Source organism: Mytilus trossulus, chromosome 2, assembly GCF_036588685.1.
Source record: "Mytilus trossulus isolate FHL-02 chromosome 2, PNRI_Mtr1.1.1.hap1, whole genome shotgun sequence".
Taxonomy (NCBI): Eukaryota; Metazoa; Mollusca; class Bivalvia; order Mytilida; family Mytilidae; genus Mytilus; species Mytilus trossulus.
In genome coordinates this window covers 90,986,463-91,003,608 of record NC_086374.1, presented here as the reverse complement: position 1 = coordinate 91,003,608, position 17,146 = coordinate 90,986,463, and the positions used below count along the sequence as shown (strand labels likewise).

The following is a 17,146-nucleotide window of genomic DNA, read 5'->3' as shown; positions in this document are numbered from 1 at the left end:
TACTACTTTAAATTTATATACAATGCGTCATATAGACAAAAAGCACCAAGTACGTGTTTGACTAACATTTTAGCATTCTTCTATGAAATATTGTCATAAAACTGCTTTATCTCATCGTTTTTCTGAGGTAATTTCGGCCAATGGTATTGTCCCGTTTATCACGCCATGTTACCTTAAAATATATATGACACTAAATTTCGAATTTTGTATAGACAAATTCTAGCATTATTTGTCGTTTAAACAATTGAAAGCAGAAAATATTCTTTAAAAAAGTATAAGAATATATTTTTTTTTCTAAATTGATTGATGAATTATTTCTACGTATAGTACTGACTCATATAAGTCTCATTTTTAAACTTCAGAAAATCAACTCGTTTATAAACATTTGTATTTTGCTGTAACCACCATAGAGAGGTAGATTTTCTCAACAGTTTTGATTGCTCCTCGTCTTTGACAAATCCATTATTCTTCATCAAATTAACCACATAACTAGTGGGTTTATTATTAATATGACTCATTCCGCCCTGCCCTAGCACAGCCCAACTTAATATTATACCCTCCCGAGCATGTCTAAATATATTATCTAAATAAACACTCTCATACTGTTTAGGTATATGTTCGGCAACTTCTAACGACACAATCCAGTCATAAAGAGGTATTCCATATTGTGCAATAGTTAGATCCATATATTGAACTCTCCCTTCACTCGTTTCCTCACAAAATGGCGCTCCGTCATATGCATCGTAGGATTTGACTTGTCCTAATTTGAGTATTTCACGCTTGTAAACACCGGGTCCATCCCCAAAGCTACCTACGTTTTTCCCTTCAAGGAATCGCGATAAACCCTTTACAAGTTTGAAATCGGTTTTATGTTCTCCAGTTGCTTCCAAACTTAAATGCCTGCACCATCCACCATTTTTATTAACGTGTTGTCTCTTAAAAAAGAAATAAAGAATTACACAATGTGTTAACCTTAGAAATATGACCAAATATACAACTTATGGTTCAGCGAGTTTCAGATTCAGATTAAAAATACATCATCACAAATTAAGGCTCTAATACCGAAAATAAAACATAATTATGATTCCGAATGGAAACCTCTAACCCCTGCAATCGTACCGGCTAACTTCTCAGTTCAGAAGGTTAATCGTTGGCCATATATGTACTTGTAACTTTTCATTAAAGCAGGCAGCATTACAGAGAGCGGAGTCAAGCCTTATATGCTATGAGCCTTAAAAGAAGTGTACTGAAGAGTGACATGTTTTAAAGCTTTGTGAGATGTAAGTAAAACTCATGTTTAGGTTGGTTTCAAAGCAGTATTAGATTATACTCTTATAGAAATATTCACTTTATTGTTTTTTTAATAAATATGAGATATTTGCTACATGACATTAACTATCCATCAAGCAATTGAGTAATTACAAGCGAGAGTAAAATAAACATGGTAAAGACTATCCTGTAAAAAACATCTGTCGAAGTAATAAACATTGACATACACGAAGGAGCTTTACACGGAACGGTATAACCCTTCTCTTTACCTTGAACAATACGAGAAAAAAGTCACTGCGACTATTACCAGTAATATTACCAATTTGTTCACAAGGCAAATACATTTCGATTCAGGTCATGTATTAATTGTTGATATAAACAATTTACAAGCTAAAATTAAACAATCTATAATTATCTTTCTTTGAATAACTAACCAGCTAAAATTAAACAATCTATTATCTTTCTTAAATTAAGTGATTTTTAAAAGATATTCTGGGTCACTAACTCAATATAATAACCTGAAAGTTCGAATTACTAAATGAGTACATTATAACTAGTTAATAAGGCATTTTTAACACGCAATCCGTTTGAGCAAGTAGAGAAAATAAAAAATAAAATGTTTTAAGAGAGCCCTTTTAACAATGGTTCATCAAATAAATTAATAACTAGTGTACATACCTCGCATTCTATTTGTCCTAGTTTTTTGCTCATATCATTTAATTGTCTAGATAGTTCGTTTCTCCTTTTGGTTACTTCTGATGTTATTCCATCATTGCTTCCGACGCACTGAGCATGTGTGGATCCATATACCTGATATTGATCACCATACGTCTTTGGGTTGACTATATAAATGACCAGTAGTATGGCCGTGAGAATCGTTATAAAGAGTGCCTTTGTTCGTTGCATAATTCTTCACTTAGATCACCTAAAACACACCATTTAAAAATAACAAAGGATCTTTTAATAAATGCGTTAAATGGAATATTGCATGTTTACAGGTATGAAATACCTGTGTATACTGATCGACAAAAATAGGAAACTGCTGGGGCAGGAATGAAAATAATAATAAACATGTGACAGTATTGGTATCGTAAAACTTTAGGAAAAGGTTAATTCTAAAAACCATAACGGAGGCAAAAGATACCAATCGACTATTCAAACTCATAAATCGAAAACAAACTGTCAATTTCATGGTAAAAATGATAAAAACTATCAGAAGACAAACAGTATACAAAACACAACATAGCAAACTAAAGACTTAGTAAAAAAACACGTCAAAACAGGAAATGATAACCGGTGCTCCGAAATTGTAAGCATATCCTGCTATCTTTGTGAATGGCATCTACAATGTCATGTCAGTCGACTTAGATTGATAAATGTGTACAGTGTTAAGTTGCTTTCCAGACAGTCTTCAATGACGTACATTAAGCATGCATGCGTATCGCGTTTGGTAATGTAACTCTTTTGTCGTGTTTTATCTAAATCTTTATATTATTTGACAAAATAATTTAAATCAACAGTTTGTTTTCAAATGAAAAAGTTAAAACATAATTTACGCGTATCGTTTTCGTTCAGTATAGAAAGGGCTATTATTTGAGTATTTGTATGACAGCGATAAATCACAAAGGAGACAGGAAATTGTATTGATGTATGCACGACTATTAAAAACCAAAATCACATTGACAAACAGTCTCGAATATTGCCGATTTTGGTGTCATGTAATTTAAACGTACTTTTAATACCAGTATAATAGTACACATAACCCTTCTGTTTAAATTTGAAAATAATGACAAAACGTTTGTAACTTTGTACTCGAATAAAATTTCTTGAATTTGATTTCAAATTGAAGTTATATCAAAATTACGCATACAAATACTATGGATTTAATATTGATATGATATATATGAGTTTTATAGCGCTCAACCTTCCCTTGTTTATTCTATAGCAGTGGTTATTACAGAAAACGTAGAGTAAAATTTCAGTGAAGAACAAGCAACTATGTCTTTGGTATTGATGAATTTGACATGAAAAACAACAATGTTTTTTTTTATTGAGTTTAACCATTCCAATTGATATTTTATAGTGACTGTGTCTTTCTATGTTGTGATGTTACACTATTGAATCAGATACGGGATAAGGTTTGGTACCATTAACACGTTTAATCCTGCTGCAATTGTTTGCACCTGTGCTAAGTCATGAAACTGCTGGTCAGTAGTTGTCTTTTGTTCATGCAATTCATAAATGTTTCTCATTTCTGGGTTTTTATATAGATTATAGACCGTTTGTTTTCCCGTTTGAATGTTTTTACGCGTCATTGTTGGGGCCCTTTATAACTTCCTGTTCGTAAAGTTGACCTAGGCTCTGTGTTGAAGACCGTACGTTGTCCTATAATGATTAACTTTTATAAATTGTGACTTGGTTGGAGAGTTGTCTCATAGGCACTCATACCACATCTTCATACATCTATATACAAGTCAATAGACATGAGTTGTGAAATACAGCTTTAAATGTATTTTGTAACACTGCAGTGCCATTTTGTCTGTGTTCAAAGTTCCCTGCCACGAGATAGATCTAAGTTGTCATAGGTTTTTGAAAGATGCAAAATTAACGCATTTTTATAATAAAGGTTTTCAGTTTAAAAAAAAATTCGTAACCATACTATTTGTTAAACACTAGAAGGTAGTTTTTAGCTTCTTAAAATACAAGACAATATCGGCAAGAGTTTTTTTTCTATTTTAGTCCTACATTACTAGTACATTAAGATTGGGGTAAATAAAGTATCGTATAAAGTCTATCAAGAAATATCAATAATAGATATATGAAGATGTGGTATGAGTGCCAATGAGACAACTCTCCATCTTAGTCACAATTTGTAAAAGTAAACCATTGTTACAGGTCAAAATACAATGTAAATAAAAGTACATGTTGGGTATTCGTAATTTTTTTCTGAAATTTTTATACCCTCGAGCCTCATAAAGAATGGCATTAATTATTTTTAATAAGTTTACTTTTACAATGTGAAATGTGTATACTTAAGAAATAATTCATGGGGGCTTGAATATATCGTTATTTTACCACGGGTTGGCCCTTTATGACAAATATTTTACCCTGAGCGATAGCGAGGGGTAAAATATCGGCATAAAGGGACAACCCGTGGTAAAATCTAGATATATTCAAGCCCCCATGAATTATTTCGATTAATACGGCATTTTTTGTAGATCGAAGCGCTCTAGGCGGAGGCCATTATTTGCCGTTCCCATAAATTAACGCACTTTTAGATTGGCGTAAAAGAACGGAACAAACAGAATAAGTGACATGCTCAAACTATTCACAAAACTTATTTAGATAGATTTGGATGAATTTTAATGATAACTTACTTATATGTCTTCTATGTATATAAAAAATGGGCTTATACCACATTTTAGCATCGTTTGTTTACGTTTCCTTGTTGTGATGATTTTCGGTATCAAAAGCGTGTATTTTCCCGTAAAATGCTTAAATTATAACGTCATCATTCTATGACGTCGTGTACTTCATTCATGAAAAAACATATGACGTGGGAGTACGATCGGAACAGCCAATGCAATATATTCATATTTTACCACGGGTGTGTACTCAAAGCGTTTGAAGGACGTCATGTTAGAATGTATTATTGACCGTGAGACGTTAATAAATTATTATAGTATTGTATTGTATTCAGTATTGTACAGACCTTCTAAAATTAAAAACACAAAGCAGAAATAGAAAATAATCATACTAATTTAGTACAATTCTATAAAGATAACTCAGACTGCCATGTATAAATGTATAACGAAGAGTTCACACTTAATGAACTAAAAGATGCGATTAATGACACAAATAACAGTGCACCAGGAAAAGATAAAATTGGTTACAATATGTTCAAACACATGTCGAACAAATCCTTAAGTATTATATTATTATTTTTTAATAGAATATGGTTTTTACAGGAACTACCCAAAACATGGAAACATGCAATTATTATCCCACATATAAAACCTGGTAAACCCCACTCCGACCCCTTGTCATATAGATCAATCTCCTTAATTTCAAATTTCAATAAAATTATGGAGAAAATAGTTAATAATCGCTAAAAATGGTATTTAGAAAAAAATAAGTTGTATGCACCCACCCAGAGTGGGTTTAGAAAAAACAGAAGCACATTAGAACAGTGTATTAGATTAGACAATGACATTCAAAAGAGCTTTTTGAAAAAGTTAGTCACTATAGGTATATTTATTGACTTCCAGAAAGCATTTGATATGCTCTGGAAACATGGCTTGCTGAAAAAAAATGATTAAACTAGGAATTAAAGGAAACATGCTTGCTTATGTTAGTGATTATCTTACAAATCGAACTATACAAGTCAAAATTAATGACACTTTCTCAGAAATATATATACTTCAAAATGGAACGCCCCAAGGTAGCTGCATAATCCCTACTCTCTTTAATATTATGGTAAACGACCTCACTGACTGCATTAAAAATTTTGAAATGTCACAGTTTGCAGATGACGGAGCTATCTGGATATCGGGAAAATGTATTTCTTTTTTACAGAAAAAAATACAACATGATTTAAATAATATTTATAAATAATTACATTAGATGTATGTTTCATTATAATACGTTATTCTGATTGGTTAATTGCACATCAAATGTTATTCCGTAAGCAGTTGCATGAGACAATAATATTTCATTCATGATGACACGAGGTCCCACAATAAAGTGCACAGGTGAATTTAAAAATTTAACTTCATGAAAATCGTGTTTTTATAATCCTAGCTAAAAAATGTAATTATAAGTATTGACTGCTTCTTTTTGTAACTTTATAGGGTTGTAAAAGCGTTGACCGTGCGTACATTTTTAGAATGAAGCGCTTCCGCGCTTCATATATATATATACAAAATGTACTTCGGTCAACGCTTTTACACCCCAATAAATTTACAAAAAGAAGCATTCAATTCTTAAATGGTGTAACACTTGGGAATTTAATATATCCACCAATAAAACAGTGTGTATTATATTTAATAGAAAAAAGAATATTCCTGATATCAAATTTAAATTTGGAAACAATATATTGCAAATAGTTAAAGAAGTTAAATTTTTAGGGATTATATTTGATTGCATATTAACTTGGAATAAACACATTCAATACATACATACTAGATGCACAACAGTGTTGAACTGTATGAGGGTAATATCTGGGACCAAATGGGGTGCTAACAGTCACACACTACGAAATATATATGTAGCGTTAATAAGATCCAAAATAGATTATGGATGTCAAATTTATAATACCGCATCATACTCGACAAAAAAGATCCTAGATAGTTTACAAACGCAGGCCTTACGTACTTGTACAGGTGTCATCAAAGGGGCCTCACTTGCAAGTTTACAGGCCGAAATGGGTGACCCTCCCTACGAGGACAGAAGAAAATCTCTAATTACAAAAGCATATATAAATATTATGAGTTTTGATGATCTCCATCCAGCTAAAATTAGTTTACAAAACGATTTTGACTATCAATACTATCAAAACCGTATTAAACCGAAGCAAAAACAATTCTATTGCGTAGCACAAGATGTTATTCAAACATTTGATATTGATACAAAAGTTATATATAAACAGAGTGAATGCCCACAGCCTCCGTGGAACTTACTTAAACCAAATGTTAGCACCCAGTTACACAATATTATAACAAAAAAGGACCTCCCACATCTTATCAAAAGCGAGGGCGATATCCTCATTGATACTAATTATACAAATTATATAAAAACATATACTGACAGATCCAAAGAACCAGATAGTGGAAAAAGTAAATGTCGTGCTCGAATGGATTCCTAGCCATGTAGGTATCTGGGAAAATGAGTTAGCTGATATGCAAGCAAAAACATGCATTGAATTATGAAATTATATATGCAAATACACCACTATATAAAGAAGATATTAAAACTTTATGTACAAATATACTTAAAACTATGTGGCAAACTAACTGGGATTCCAACAAAAAGGGTAGACCTTTGTATGAAATAAAGGAAAAAATATCATTGAAGGTGTCCTTACCAAAAATGATAAGGCGCAAAGAAACTTAGAACTGGATATACTAAATTAAAAAAACATCTTTTTTAATATTCAAAATAGGAGTTAAAAATTCTGAAATGTGTGAAAATTGCGGTAGAGCACCTGAAACAGCAAAACACTTTCTGCTAGAGTGCACTACATATAGCGATAACAGAAATGTTATGTTACAAGAGTTAATAGCACAAGGAGTTACTAATTTTTCGATACAAAGTCTGCTTAGCGAAAAAGCACAATCAGTCCAACCCATAATTAATTTTGTTCATGCCACAAAAGGGGACATATAAACATATGACATTCGTATAAAACAATGCGTAAATTGCAATTAAATTCTGAAAAGAAAGAAACAAACAACAAAAACAAACAACAGAACTAGGTAGCAGGGATGGGGTAATCGTAATCTGTAATCGTAATCGATTGTAATTGATTACATTTTTTCAAGTAATCGACAGTGATCTGTAATCGAAGACATTATCGATTACATGTAATCGTAATTTAATCGATTACAGCAAAAAAATTGATGTAATCATCGATTACTTTTCGATTACATTTCGATTACTTATGTAAGAAAGTAGTTTGATGAAAAATAACCTTTTTCAGAGTAAAATATGTATGTTATCACTTTGTAGTACAAATAAAAAATTATGCATCAACAATACTTGAGAGTTTAGCAACTGCCTTAATTCTATCTATTGTCTCAAGCTGCATTATGAGTAACCAGATCTCCTATCTAAATTTACTTTATATCTAGCTTTTGAAACAAATGGATGGATGTGCTTGTCAATATTTTATAAAGAGCTTTAATATTTAAATAAGAAAATAGATTTGAAATAATAAAATAGATCTTTAAAAAAATTTGTATGTCTTTCGTTTAGTTCTGTACTACATTTTTTTAAAAGAAGTAAGCTCATTTGTATTAAATTTCCTGAAAACATCATTTTCAATCAGAGTTCAAATTAAAGCTTCGAATAGATCAACAGTTGATTTCTTAAATGTTATGATATACATGTATATAAATTAAAGAAACAAGAGGCTCTCAAGAGCCTGAATCGCTCACCTTAATTCTTTTGGTTAAATCTCTCATCAATGATTATTTTGGCTTTTCAATTTATTTAAATGTTCTTTGGATCGTCCTATTTTCTTCAAAAGCCAAAAAAATAATCATTTTCTCCTATGTTCTATTTTAGCCATAGGAGCTATGTTTCTTGACATACAAGGAAATAAAATATAAAATTTATACTAGATACTCTGAAACTCATTTAGCCTAAGTTTGGCTGAAATTGATAGCATGCAAAGACAAATATATATATACAAGTACACACCCGTGATATCGCAGGTCCGTGACTGATTTAAAGTATATAACTATGCCTAATTATGCCTAATTATATATATATATATAAGCCTTATTTTAGTAATTGGTATTGTCATCTGATAAAGTCATGTCGATTATAAGATACACAGTTTTCTCTGCTTTCAAATCTTTCTGTTTGAACCCGTCGACTTGGAACTTATCAATTATTGGTAATATTAATTATTTGGAAAACAAAAGGTTCTGGCTATCCAGGAATGGAGTATTTTTAATCAACAGCATTGTCCTATATTAGTTATCTTAGAAAATCTTGCTGATTGTTGAATAAAAATACAATAGGGAACAATTTGACAATGATTGAATTTAGTAGTGTCAGCCCTTTGATTATGACCCGTGTTTGTTGCAAAATCCTAAATACACCGTTTGGTGGTGCGCCTGTTTAATGCGGAACGTACAGATAAGGTAATAGGTAACCGATGAATATACTATTGGTATCGGTATCGGATTCGACCCGGAACTTGTTAATTATTGGCAATATTAATTGTTTGGAAAACAAAAGGGTCTTGAGTGGTGTAATTTTTAATCTACACCATTGTCCTATATTAGTTATATATATAGTCGAATTCTTTGATTTGTCGTTTTTACCCGATGACGGCTGACAAATTGGACCTCGTAATTTTAGTATTATAGATAAGATATATCTAAACATATTCATTTAAAGAATAATATCCGTAATAAAATTAAAAAAAAAAACTGGAAAAAGAAATAAGAATTATAAGAAAAACAGGTTAGAAAGTAAATATGAAAACACAAAACTTACCCAAGTTCTTCAATACCACCAATACCAACACGTGTTACAACACTAGTGCATACACACCCAGATACAAGGACGTGATTTATTAACAACACATTCAATCAAACACACCCACATTTTCCTTGCTTGATTGCATATGGAAACTAACAACAATACTACAAGGTCAAATAAATAGTTCAACTGAGAAATAAACAAACAGAAGATGTATTAAGATATGAGTGCCCTTAAGAACCTAAAGCTACAACTAACATAAAACAAAAAAAACAAAAAAAATTCTTACAAATAAAATTATCTAAAAGTCGTATGCATTACTTGTAGACATGTATGTAGATTAGCGGTGCCAACCAGTGGTCGCCCCCAGACATGGTAGTCGTGACATACAGGGTATGAAACTAAGTTAAAAGTTGAATCCAGTTTGACATGTACAAAGCTTAGAAAACAATGGAGCCAGCGTAAGGTACATCGATTGTACTAAAAAGACAAAAAAAGCCCGTACAATTAAAACTGGAACCCTTGTAATTAATTTAGAAGTAGTATGCCCCGTTTATTTTTATAAGTAATAATAATTTTATTTATTTAATTATTATTTTTTTTTTTTATTCTATCTATACAATTTGGATTTTCAGGGGGGTATATCATGAAACAGTTATTGCATTTCGGGAGTTAGACATGGGCTTGTTCTCTGCCAGACTGATCATCGATCAGAGCACACGACGATGCCTTGTTCCAGGTTGCAATTAACCTACACTATCATGGTTTGTATCTTCCGTGAGATAGTGCGTATACACGATTCTCACGGGACCACTGGCTGGGGCAACTGATCAAACATAGTCTACTTATAGTATTCAAGAAATACGACAAAGCAATATTGACTTTCATATTTAAAACAAACATAAATCAGTGACATAATACCTTATTTTTTACAATAACACTAACAACCTCAGATGGAGAAAAAACAAAAAAACATACAGTACTTGTTCTTCTAGTTAAAAATTAGATGAAAAAGTATAGGGAAAAAGCCGAAGTCTCAAAAACCAAATTTCACAATCCCTTATAAAAGTTTAAAAAAACAAAAAAAAACAAACATGCATTTGTTATATTAGTTTTATTTCTATTTAAATTTAATACAATAAGTTTAAACTAGTATAGGTTAATAAGGCGCACCACCTGTAAACAAAGAGAGTCGCCTTGAATATATATTTATCTTCTAATTTTTTTATTTAAATAGAATTATCTCCAAAGTAAAATATTACTATAATGGACTAATTCTTAATTTAGTCACCAGGGCGCAATTACCAGTTGGTAAGCCGTCCACCAAAAACATATAACCGTAACCGTTCATGTCATTCATTTTTAAGTATGGCTAATGCACAGTTAAATATACAGTTTGTTGAGAATCGTCTTGGTAAAGAAAACTTGGTCTACAATAACTACAAGTACAGAGTAAAGATTAAACGTGGAGACAGATGCTACTGGATATGTGTAAAGTCTGACTGCACAGCTACCATCAACACACTCAATAGAATACCTGTTACCATCAGAGATCTACATAATCATCCTTCAGATCCAGTTCAACTCAATGTTGATCAAGTACTCAAAAGAATGAAAGAAAGATGTCTTGTTGAAAGCACCTTTTACAGTTGGCCATCTTCTTTTTACCAGTTGTACTGCCTACACAGCTTTGTAGATGGGGCTATGTATCCACTCGTCTTTGCGTTACTACCAGGGAAAGACCAGGCAACCTACATCCGTTTCTTCCAACTACTCAAAGATTACTGTCAAAACAACCAACTGTAACTTCAACCAGAGACTATAGTACTAGACTATGAGACAGCAGCACACAATGCAGCATTTACAGTGTTTCCTGGCATCACCAAGAAAGGCTGTTTTTTTCACTACACCAAGTGTATCTGGCGCAAAACTCGAGTGTGGCCTGCAAGTTCCATATTCGAACAACGAGGACATCCACAGACTGGTGAGACGAGCAGCAGTTCTTCCAATGGTACCAACTGATGAGGTTGAGGACGTCTGGTTTCAGTCTCTCCAAGACTAAGAGAATGTAGATGCTGACATCAATACTGTAAGATTTACAGACTATGTGACAGAGTACTGGGTAGAAGGCAACCGTCACCTGTGGAACCATTACAACACTGTAGGACCCAGAACAACCAACAACTTACAGGGGTGGCACTCAAAGATCAAGAAAATCGTCCAGACTCCGCACCCAAATATCTACAAGTTGATCGAGCTGTTAATACAACGCTAAGAAGCTGCTTCTAGGTGTCAAATGCTGCAGTACGCCGCCGGTGGTAAACGTTTCAACAGAAAAAGAAAATACAGAGAAATTGAGACTAGACTCGGTAACCTGAAACAGCGACACGCCAACAGAGAGATGAAAACTTTACAGTTTGCAGACACGTATCTTCTACACTTGTAATAGACTATTAAATGTGAAAAGTGCGTGTTTAAACTATTCAACAATTATTATCAGATCAAATATGTAGTGCTTTTTGTCAATTTGCTAAATGTTTGCTTTTGTTATTTGTATTGTCTGCTGTGTGCACTGTGTACAAATAAATAATATATGGTTCAAAATAGATTTATTTCTCTTCTTTGTATGCTATAAAAAAGGAGTGAAAATATCTTCCACAACACAGTTTCAATATAATCCGTAAAAAAGAGTAACAAGAATTCTGATAGATGCGACTAAGCAGTTTCTTATGAATCACTTACAAAAAAAATGTAGAATAAAAACCAAGAAATGATCCTTAACAAATGAACAAAATAAAGAAAGTAATCCAACACAAGATACAAATTAAAAAACACAACTATCAATTGATGTGGGAGGATACATGTATTAGAGCACATACAACTATGAAAATATTGAAAAAAAATGCAACATCAAAGGTTGAAAGACTTTTTTTGTAAACTGGAATTCCTGACAATATATACATATTGAGTTTGTGATGCATCACTATTTAATGTTAGTTTTAAGAAAATCCATCCAGCAGTAACAGCAAAAAATGACTTTCAACAACTTGACAAATATGAATTAGATTTAGCTACCTGTAATTTACCTATCATGTTTAATTAGTGTGATTGTTTTGATAAGCATGCACTTTTGTTGTGATAACCACTTGCACCTATTCCTTGAACGCCAACATAATTTTACAGGTAGATTGTAGGTAGATCAAAGAATGTTGGCATTTAAGGAATAAACCCGGCGTTTTACGTTTCCGCAAATTGGCATTACTTTTCCGCGAAAAAAAGATGACGTTTCCGGAAAAAAAAGTTTACGTTTCCGCAAATAAATATTTTACTTTTCCGGAAAAAAAGTAACTATGCCGGAAAAAATAAATTATTACTTTTCCGCAAATAATTAAGGAATACCTATTGATCGAAAGCAAAGCCATAATAAAAAAAATAATATGCATTTAGTTAAAAGTCATCATAACATGTAAGTAAAAAAAACATTAAAATGTATGAAAACGTATGTTCAAAAATATCTTCATATGAGTTCATAAGTCAGTTCTGGCAAATATTTGTAGCCAACACGTCGTGCAAAGTCTATAGCAGCACATTCACCGTTTACAAGTTCTTTTTTTTTGTTCAGGAAGAAGTCCATCTTCTCCTTTTCATACTTCCGAACGAGTGATTTTACAGTTAGACTTCTCATCTTTATGTAAGATGTTGTCTTCAGTTTCAATAGCACATCGACAAAGATAATATGGTATGATGGCTAGCTTGAAACTGCTCGTTTAGGTAGGCACTAAAAGACTCGACACCATTCGTTGTTCTCTTTTCCTCTTGGTCAGGGGTGATGCCCAAATGCTTGGTGAAAATCTCAATTGCCATCCACATGAAATTCCAATATATTATCGGCAGACCTCATGCATTTATCGTCAGATCATGGAAATATTATATCGCCAATATAACACTACCATGGTCAAATGGAGCATCGGCAATTAATTCAACAAAGCTTTCTTTAACATGTCAGTTGGCAAGTAAGCCAAACCAAAGATTTCTCAATGAAGTGTAACTCATCCTTACCCGAGTCAACTAGTTATATCTAGTAAATTGTAGCTATACTGATATCAGAACATTTGTTTTATCAAAAATAAAAAATAAATAATTTATCATATATGTACATTCAAATCTTTATAATTTACCAGGTAAATTTGCGGAAAAGTAATAAATACAAATTGCGGAAACGTATACTTTAAATTTGCGGAAACGTAGTATTGGGACTTTGAATAATTAGCGGAAATGCAATACGCCCAATAAACCATAATGCGTCGGACATTGTATGCATAAATTATGCCCGCGTCACACTGTCCCGATTTTAACGCCGATGACAACACGATTATGGAAATTTACAAAATCGGGACTGATCGTATTCAAATCGGATTCGTAGTGCCATCTTTAACCGTCGTAGAACAATCGGTCACTTTTTCTAGCCTTCGGGGACAACTTCGGGAAGTGTTCTAAATTTGTTAACATGTTAAAAAATCCCCGAATGTGCGTCCGATGTTGAGGGTTCGTATTGAGTTCGTATCACCATCCTCACCATCGTATTGTCACCGGGAATGTATCTTTGAACATCGTATTGCATTCGTGTTTCCATCGTTTCCATCGGGCAGTTTTGACATTACGATGTCTACACGAAGCTACCCGAAGGTCTTACGATGGCAACACGACTTCGTGAAGACCTCGTAGTCCCGTCGTGTTGCCACCGAATAAAAGTACGAAGGCGACAAGATGGAACTACGACGGCAATAAATCCAGCTAAATGTAAGTTAATTGTCACGCTAAAATATGTTTTAAGTGCCATGCGCTGGTCAGTCTAATACGACAGTTAAGAAAGACGTTCACAAAACATGGAGCTCATATCATATAATTCTACAAAAACAAGAAAAGCGACAGCGTTGTTTCTATTAATTCAAATGGAACAAGGAGAGCAGCTTTTACAGGCTCGGGATTTACTTTTACAAGTAAAATATTATTTTTTGTCAATTTTTCATATCAAGTAACATAATGAAAATCATGAACGTGCCTCGTACACCAACACTGCAGGTACACGTATATAGGGAAATCAACTTTTTCTTCATTATTCTGATTTTTTATTTTTTTGTTGTTGTCACACGAATGTTTACTCCATCACCACTTTGTATTCTATGTCATATTTTGCCGCATTTTCCCCACATCCTTCCTTTTGTCTATATTATTATAATATTCTCCTGGAAAGAGCTCTTTTTGAATAAAGGGATCAACGAACCCATTACCTTACCTTTAAGATAGATCAGTAAACATGGGCATAATTATGGGTGATTATTCAGACTAGTGCACACATTTTACAGTTCAAACAATGCGATGCCGAGCGTGGCATCCCCTTGTATGTAACATATTGAGGACCAATATGGACACTATATTTGTATATGACAATGATAAAAATACGCATATTTGATACATAAACTATTTTTTTAGAAATCAACCAAAACATTCAGTAACTGGAAATACCTTTAATATTGTCTTTAGAACCAGCAGGTAAAAAAATTAGCAACCAATTTCCTGTGTATTATGCTATTTCAAGGAGAAAAAACAAGTCCATCTGCATGACCTTGACCTTTGGCCTTGAACGTAAAAACTGTCAGATCATTACAGGGAGGAACAATATACCAAATGTGGTTAAAATCTTTTGAAGCATGTTGGTTTTAGAGTGTCTACAAGGGTGATATTGTCTTGTATTACAACTGCCACTGTGACCTTGACCTTTGACCTTTGAAGCTTAAATACCCGTCTTCTGTTAACCTTCGTATGTCCATCTTTTGCTATCGTATATAATTTCGGCACCATCGTATAGACTTCTTTCTTCATCGTACTTTTTTGGTATTTTAACGAGATCGGGACCAACTTCGTACAATTTTCGCATTCGGATGCCCATCGTATAAAAAAATCGGGACAGTGTGACGCGGGCGTTATAAAATTAAGATTTTTAACTGTATGAAATAAAATTAATTTAGGGTTTCGCGGAACACAATGTCTCGCCTTCGATCAAGCTGTAAACTTGAACTCTGAGGCTGAAATTTAATCAAGACACTATATTTTTATGGGTAGGAGCTTCTGTCTAAGTTCAGAAATATTTCCGGTGCCTATAAAATAGCCGACTTTAATTTATTTATTTGAATCTGAGCTGGCAAAATAGCATATTATCTTTTATGCTGGTATCGGCAAAACAGCTACAAGTATTGACTTTAATTACAATGCATATAAATTTTAAATACTATTTTAAATATAATAGCTTTGAGAATCGTGTAAAAAACGTTCGTTGTTCATTCGTCAATGAATCATTCAACGTGCGTGTATCGTGTATTTATCATGCATCGTGCATCGTGCGTTCATCATTCATTTTGCGTTAATCCTCCGTGTAACGCTCATCGCTCATCATGCGTGTATCGTGCGTTCACCGTGCGTGTATCGTGCGTTCACCGTGCGTGTATCGTGCGTGTGGTCAGTTTGAATTTTAGAAGGTCTGTATATAAAAAAAAGTAGACGCGACCAGATCAACTTACTTATTATCTGAGTACTAATTGTAGTTAAAAATGTTTTGATTTATACTTGGACTAATAGTCCCGTGATTATATGATTAGTTAAATACTTACGTCTGTTATTAGTACATCCTGCTCATTCTGTAATTGTCATGCTTCAATTTATTGCACACACATTAAGTTAAACTGTGTAGAGATATTGTCGATATTTTATGCTTACATGTTGTATGACAATCAATAATGGTCAAGGATATTCTGGCAATTCGTAGACAATTGTAATTTGTAGGAAACGATATAGAGCATGTCGTCATAAAACAAAACAATTTTAAATAACAACTTCCCTAAAACGGCATGAAAATAAACTGTTTTTGCTGATTTATTTTAGATCGAAATTTTCTCAATTAGGGAAATATAAATATGTGTATAGTGTATGCGTATTTGGTTTAGTCTTAACACAGCAAAAAAATCAATGAAGCAGTGACGAAAGCTAAATATAGATCTAAAACTAGACAGATTCTAAACATAGAACTACAAATAGGAAGATTCTAAGATGACTAACTTTGTATACTTTTAAGATTAAGTACGGTAGATGTTAGAATTGGTAACTCGTCGCTAATTTTTATCGTTTATCTATGCATGGTGCATTGGCTTCCAAGCGCCGTTCTTTACTTCTTCTGTATGATACATGCCTCTCTTTTATTTTGTGTTTACGCGCAGCAGAGTTTTATGATTGTTCTACAGTTCTGTGAACTTTTCTCCAAGTCTTGATTTTCGTTATTAAAGAACTGAAAAATCATGCATTCTGTATACATAACATGAAAGAGTGTAAAAACACTCATCTTTTTGTTAGAATACAACCCTCGCTATGTCGAGGACAGATGCGGACACTTTTTGTAGGAGTTATGCCTCTATTATCTTGGAATTTAGATCTTAATATACTTCTATGCTCACCAGTATGTCAGTCAAAACACCCGATCCTGCAATGTTAGCCAGTAATAGTGGAGATCTATTAGTAAAATTAGTCCACTAGTAACACTAACAACAGTATATTTTAATACTGCACAGTATAAGATGTTAGCAGTTGTAGAACGTAACAACGTACACTATATATA

General features: G+C 33.0%; 1 protein-coding gene across 4 annotated transcripts; it reads right to left on the bottom strand.

Moving 5' to 3' along the window:
• LOC134708335 (uncharacterized) lies at nt 1–17,146 on the bottom strand. 4 transcript variants are annotated; one of them, XM_063568784.1, is made up of 4 exons: nt 16,986–17,146; nt 16,149–16,220; nt 1,948–2,194; nt 1–935 (listed from the first exon to the last, which is right to left on the bottom strand). In XM_063568784.1, the coding sequence occupies exons 3-4, from the start codon at nt 2,173–2,175 to the stop codon at nt 318–320; spliced, it is 846 nt and encodes a 281-aa protein (XP_063424854.1). In that variant the 5' UTR covers nt 2,176–2,194; nt 16,149–16,220; nt 16,986–17,146; the 3' UTR covers nt 1–317. The 4 variants fall into 4 exon arrangements, with proteins under 4 accessions (XP_063424854.1, XP_063424855.1, XP_063424853.1 ...); XM_063568785.1 differs by having other exon boundaries at nt 16,149–16,175; XM_063568783.1 differs by lacking the exon at nt 16,149–16,220.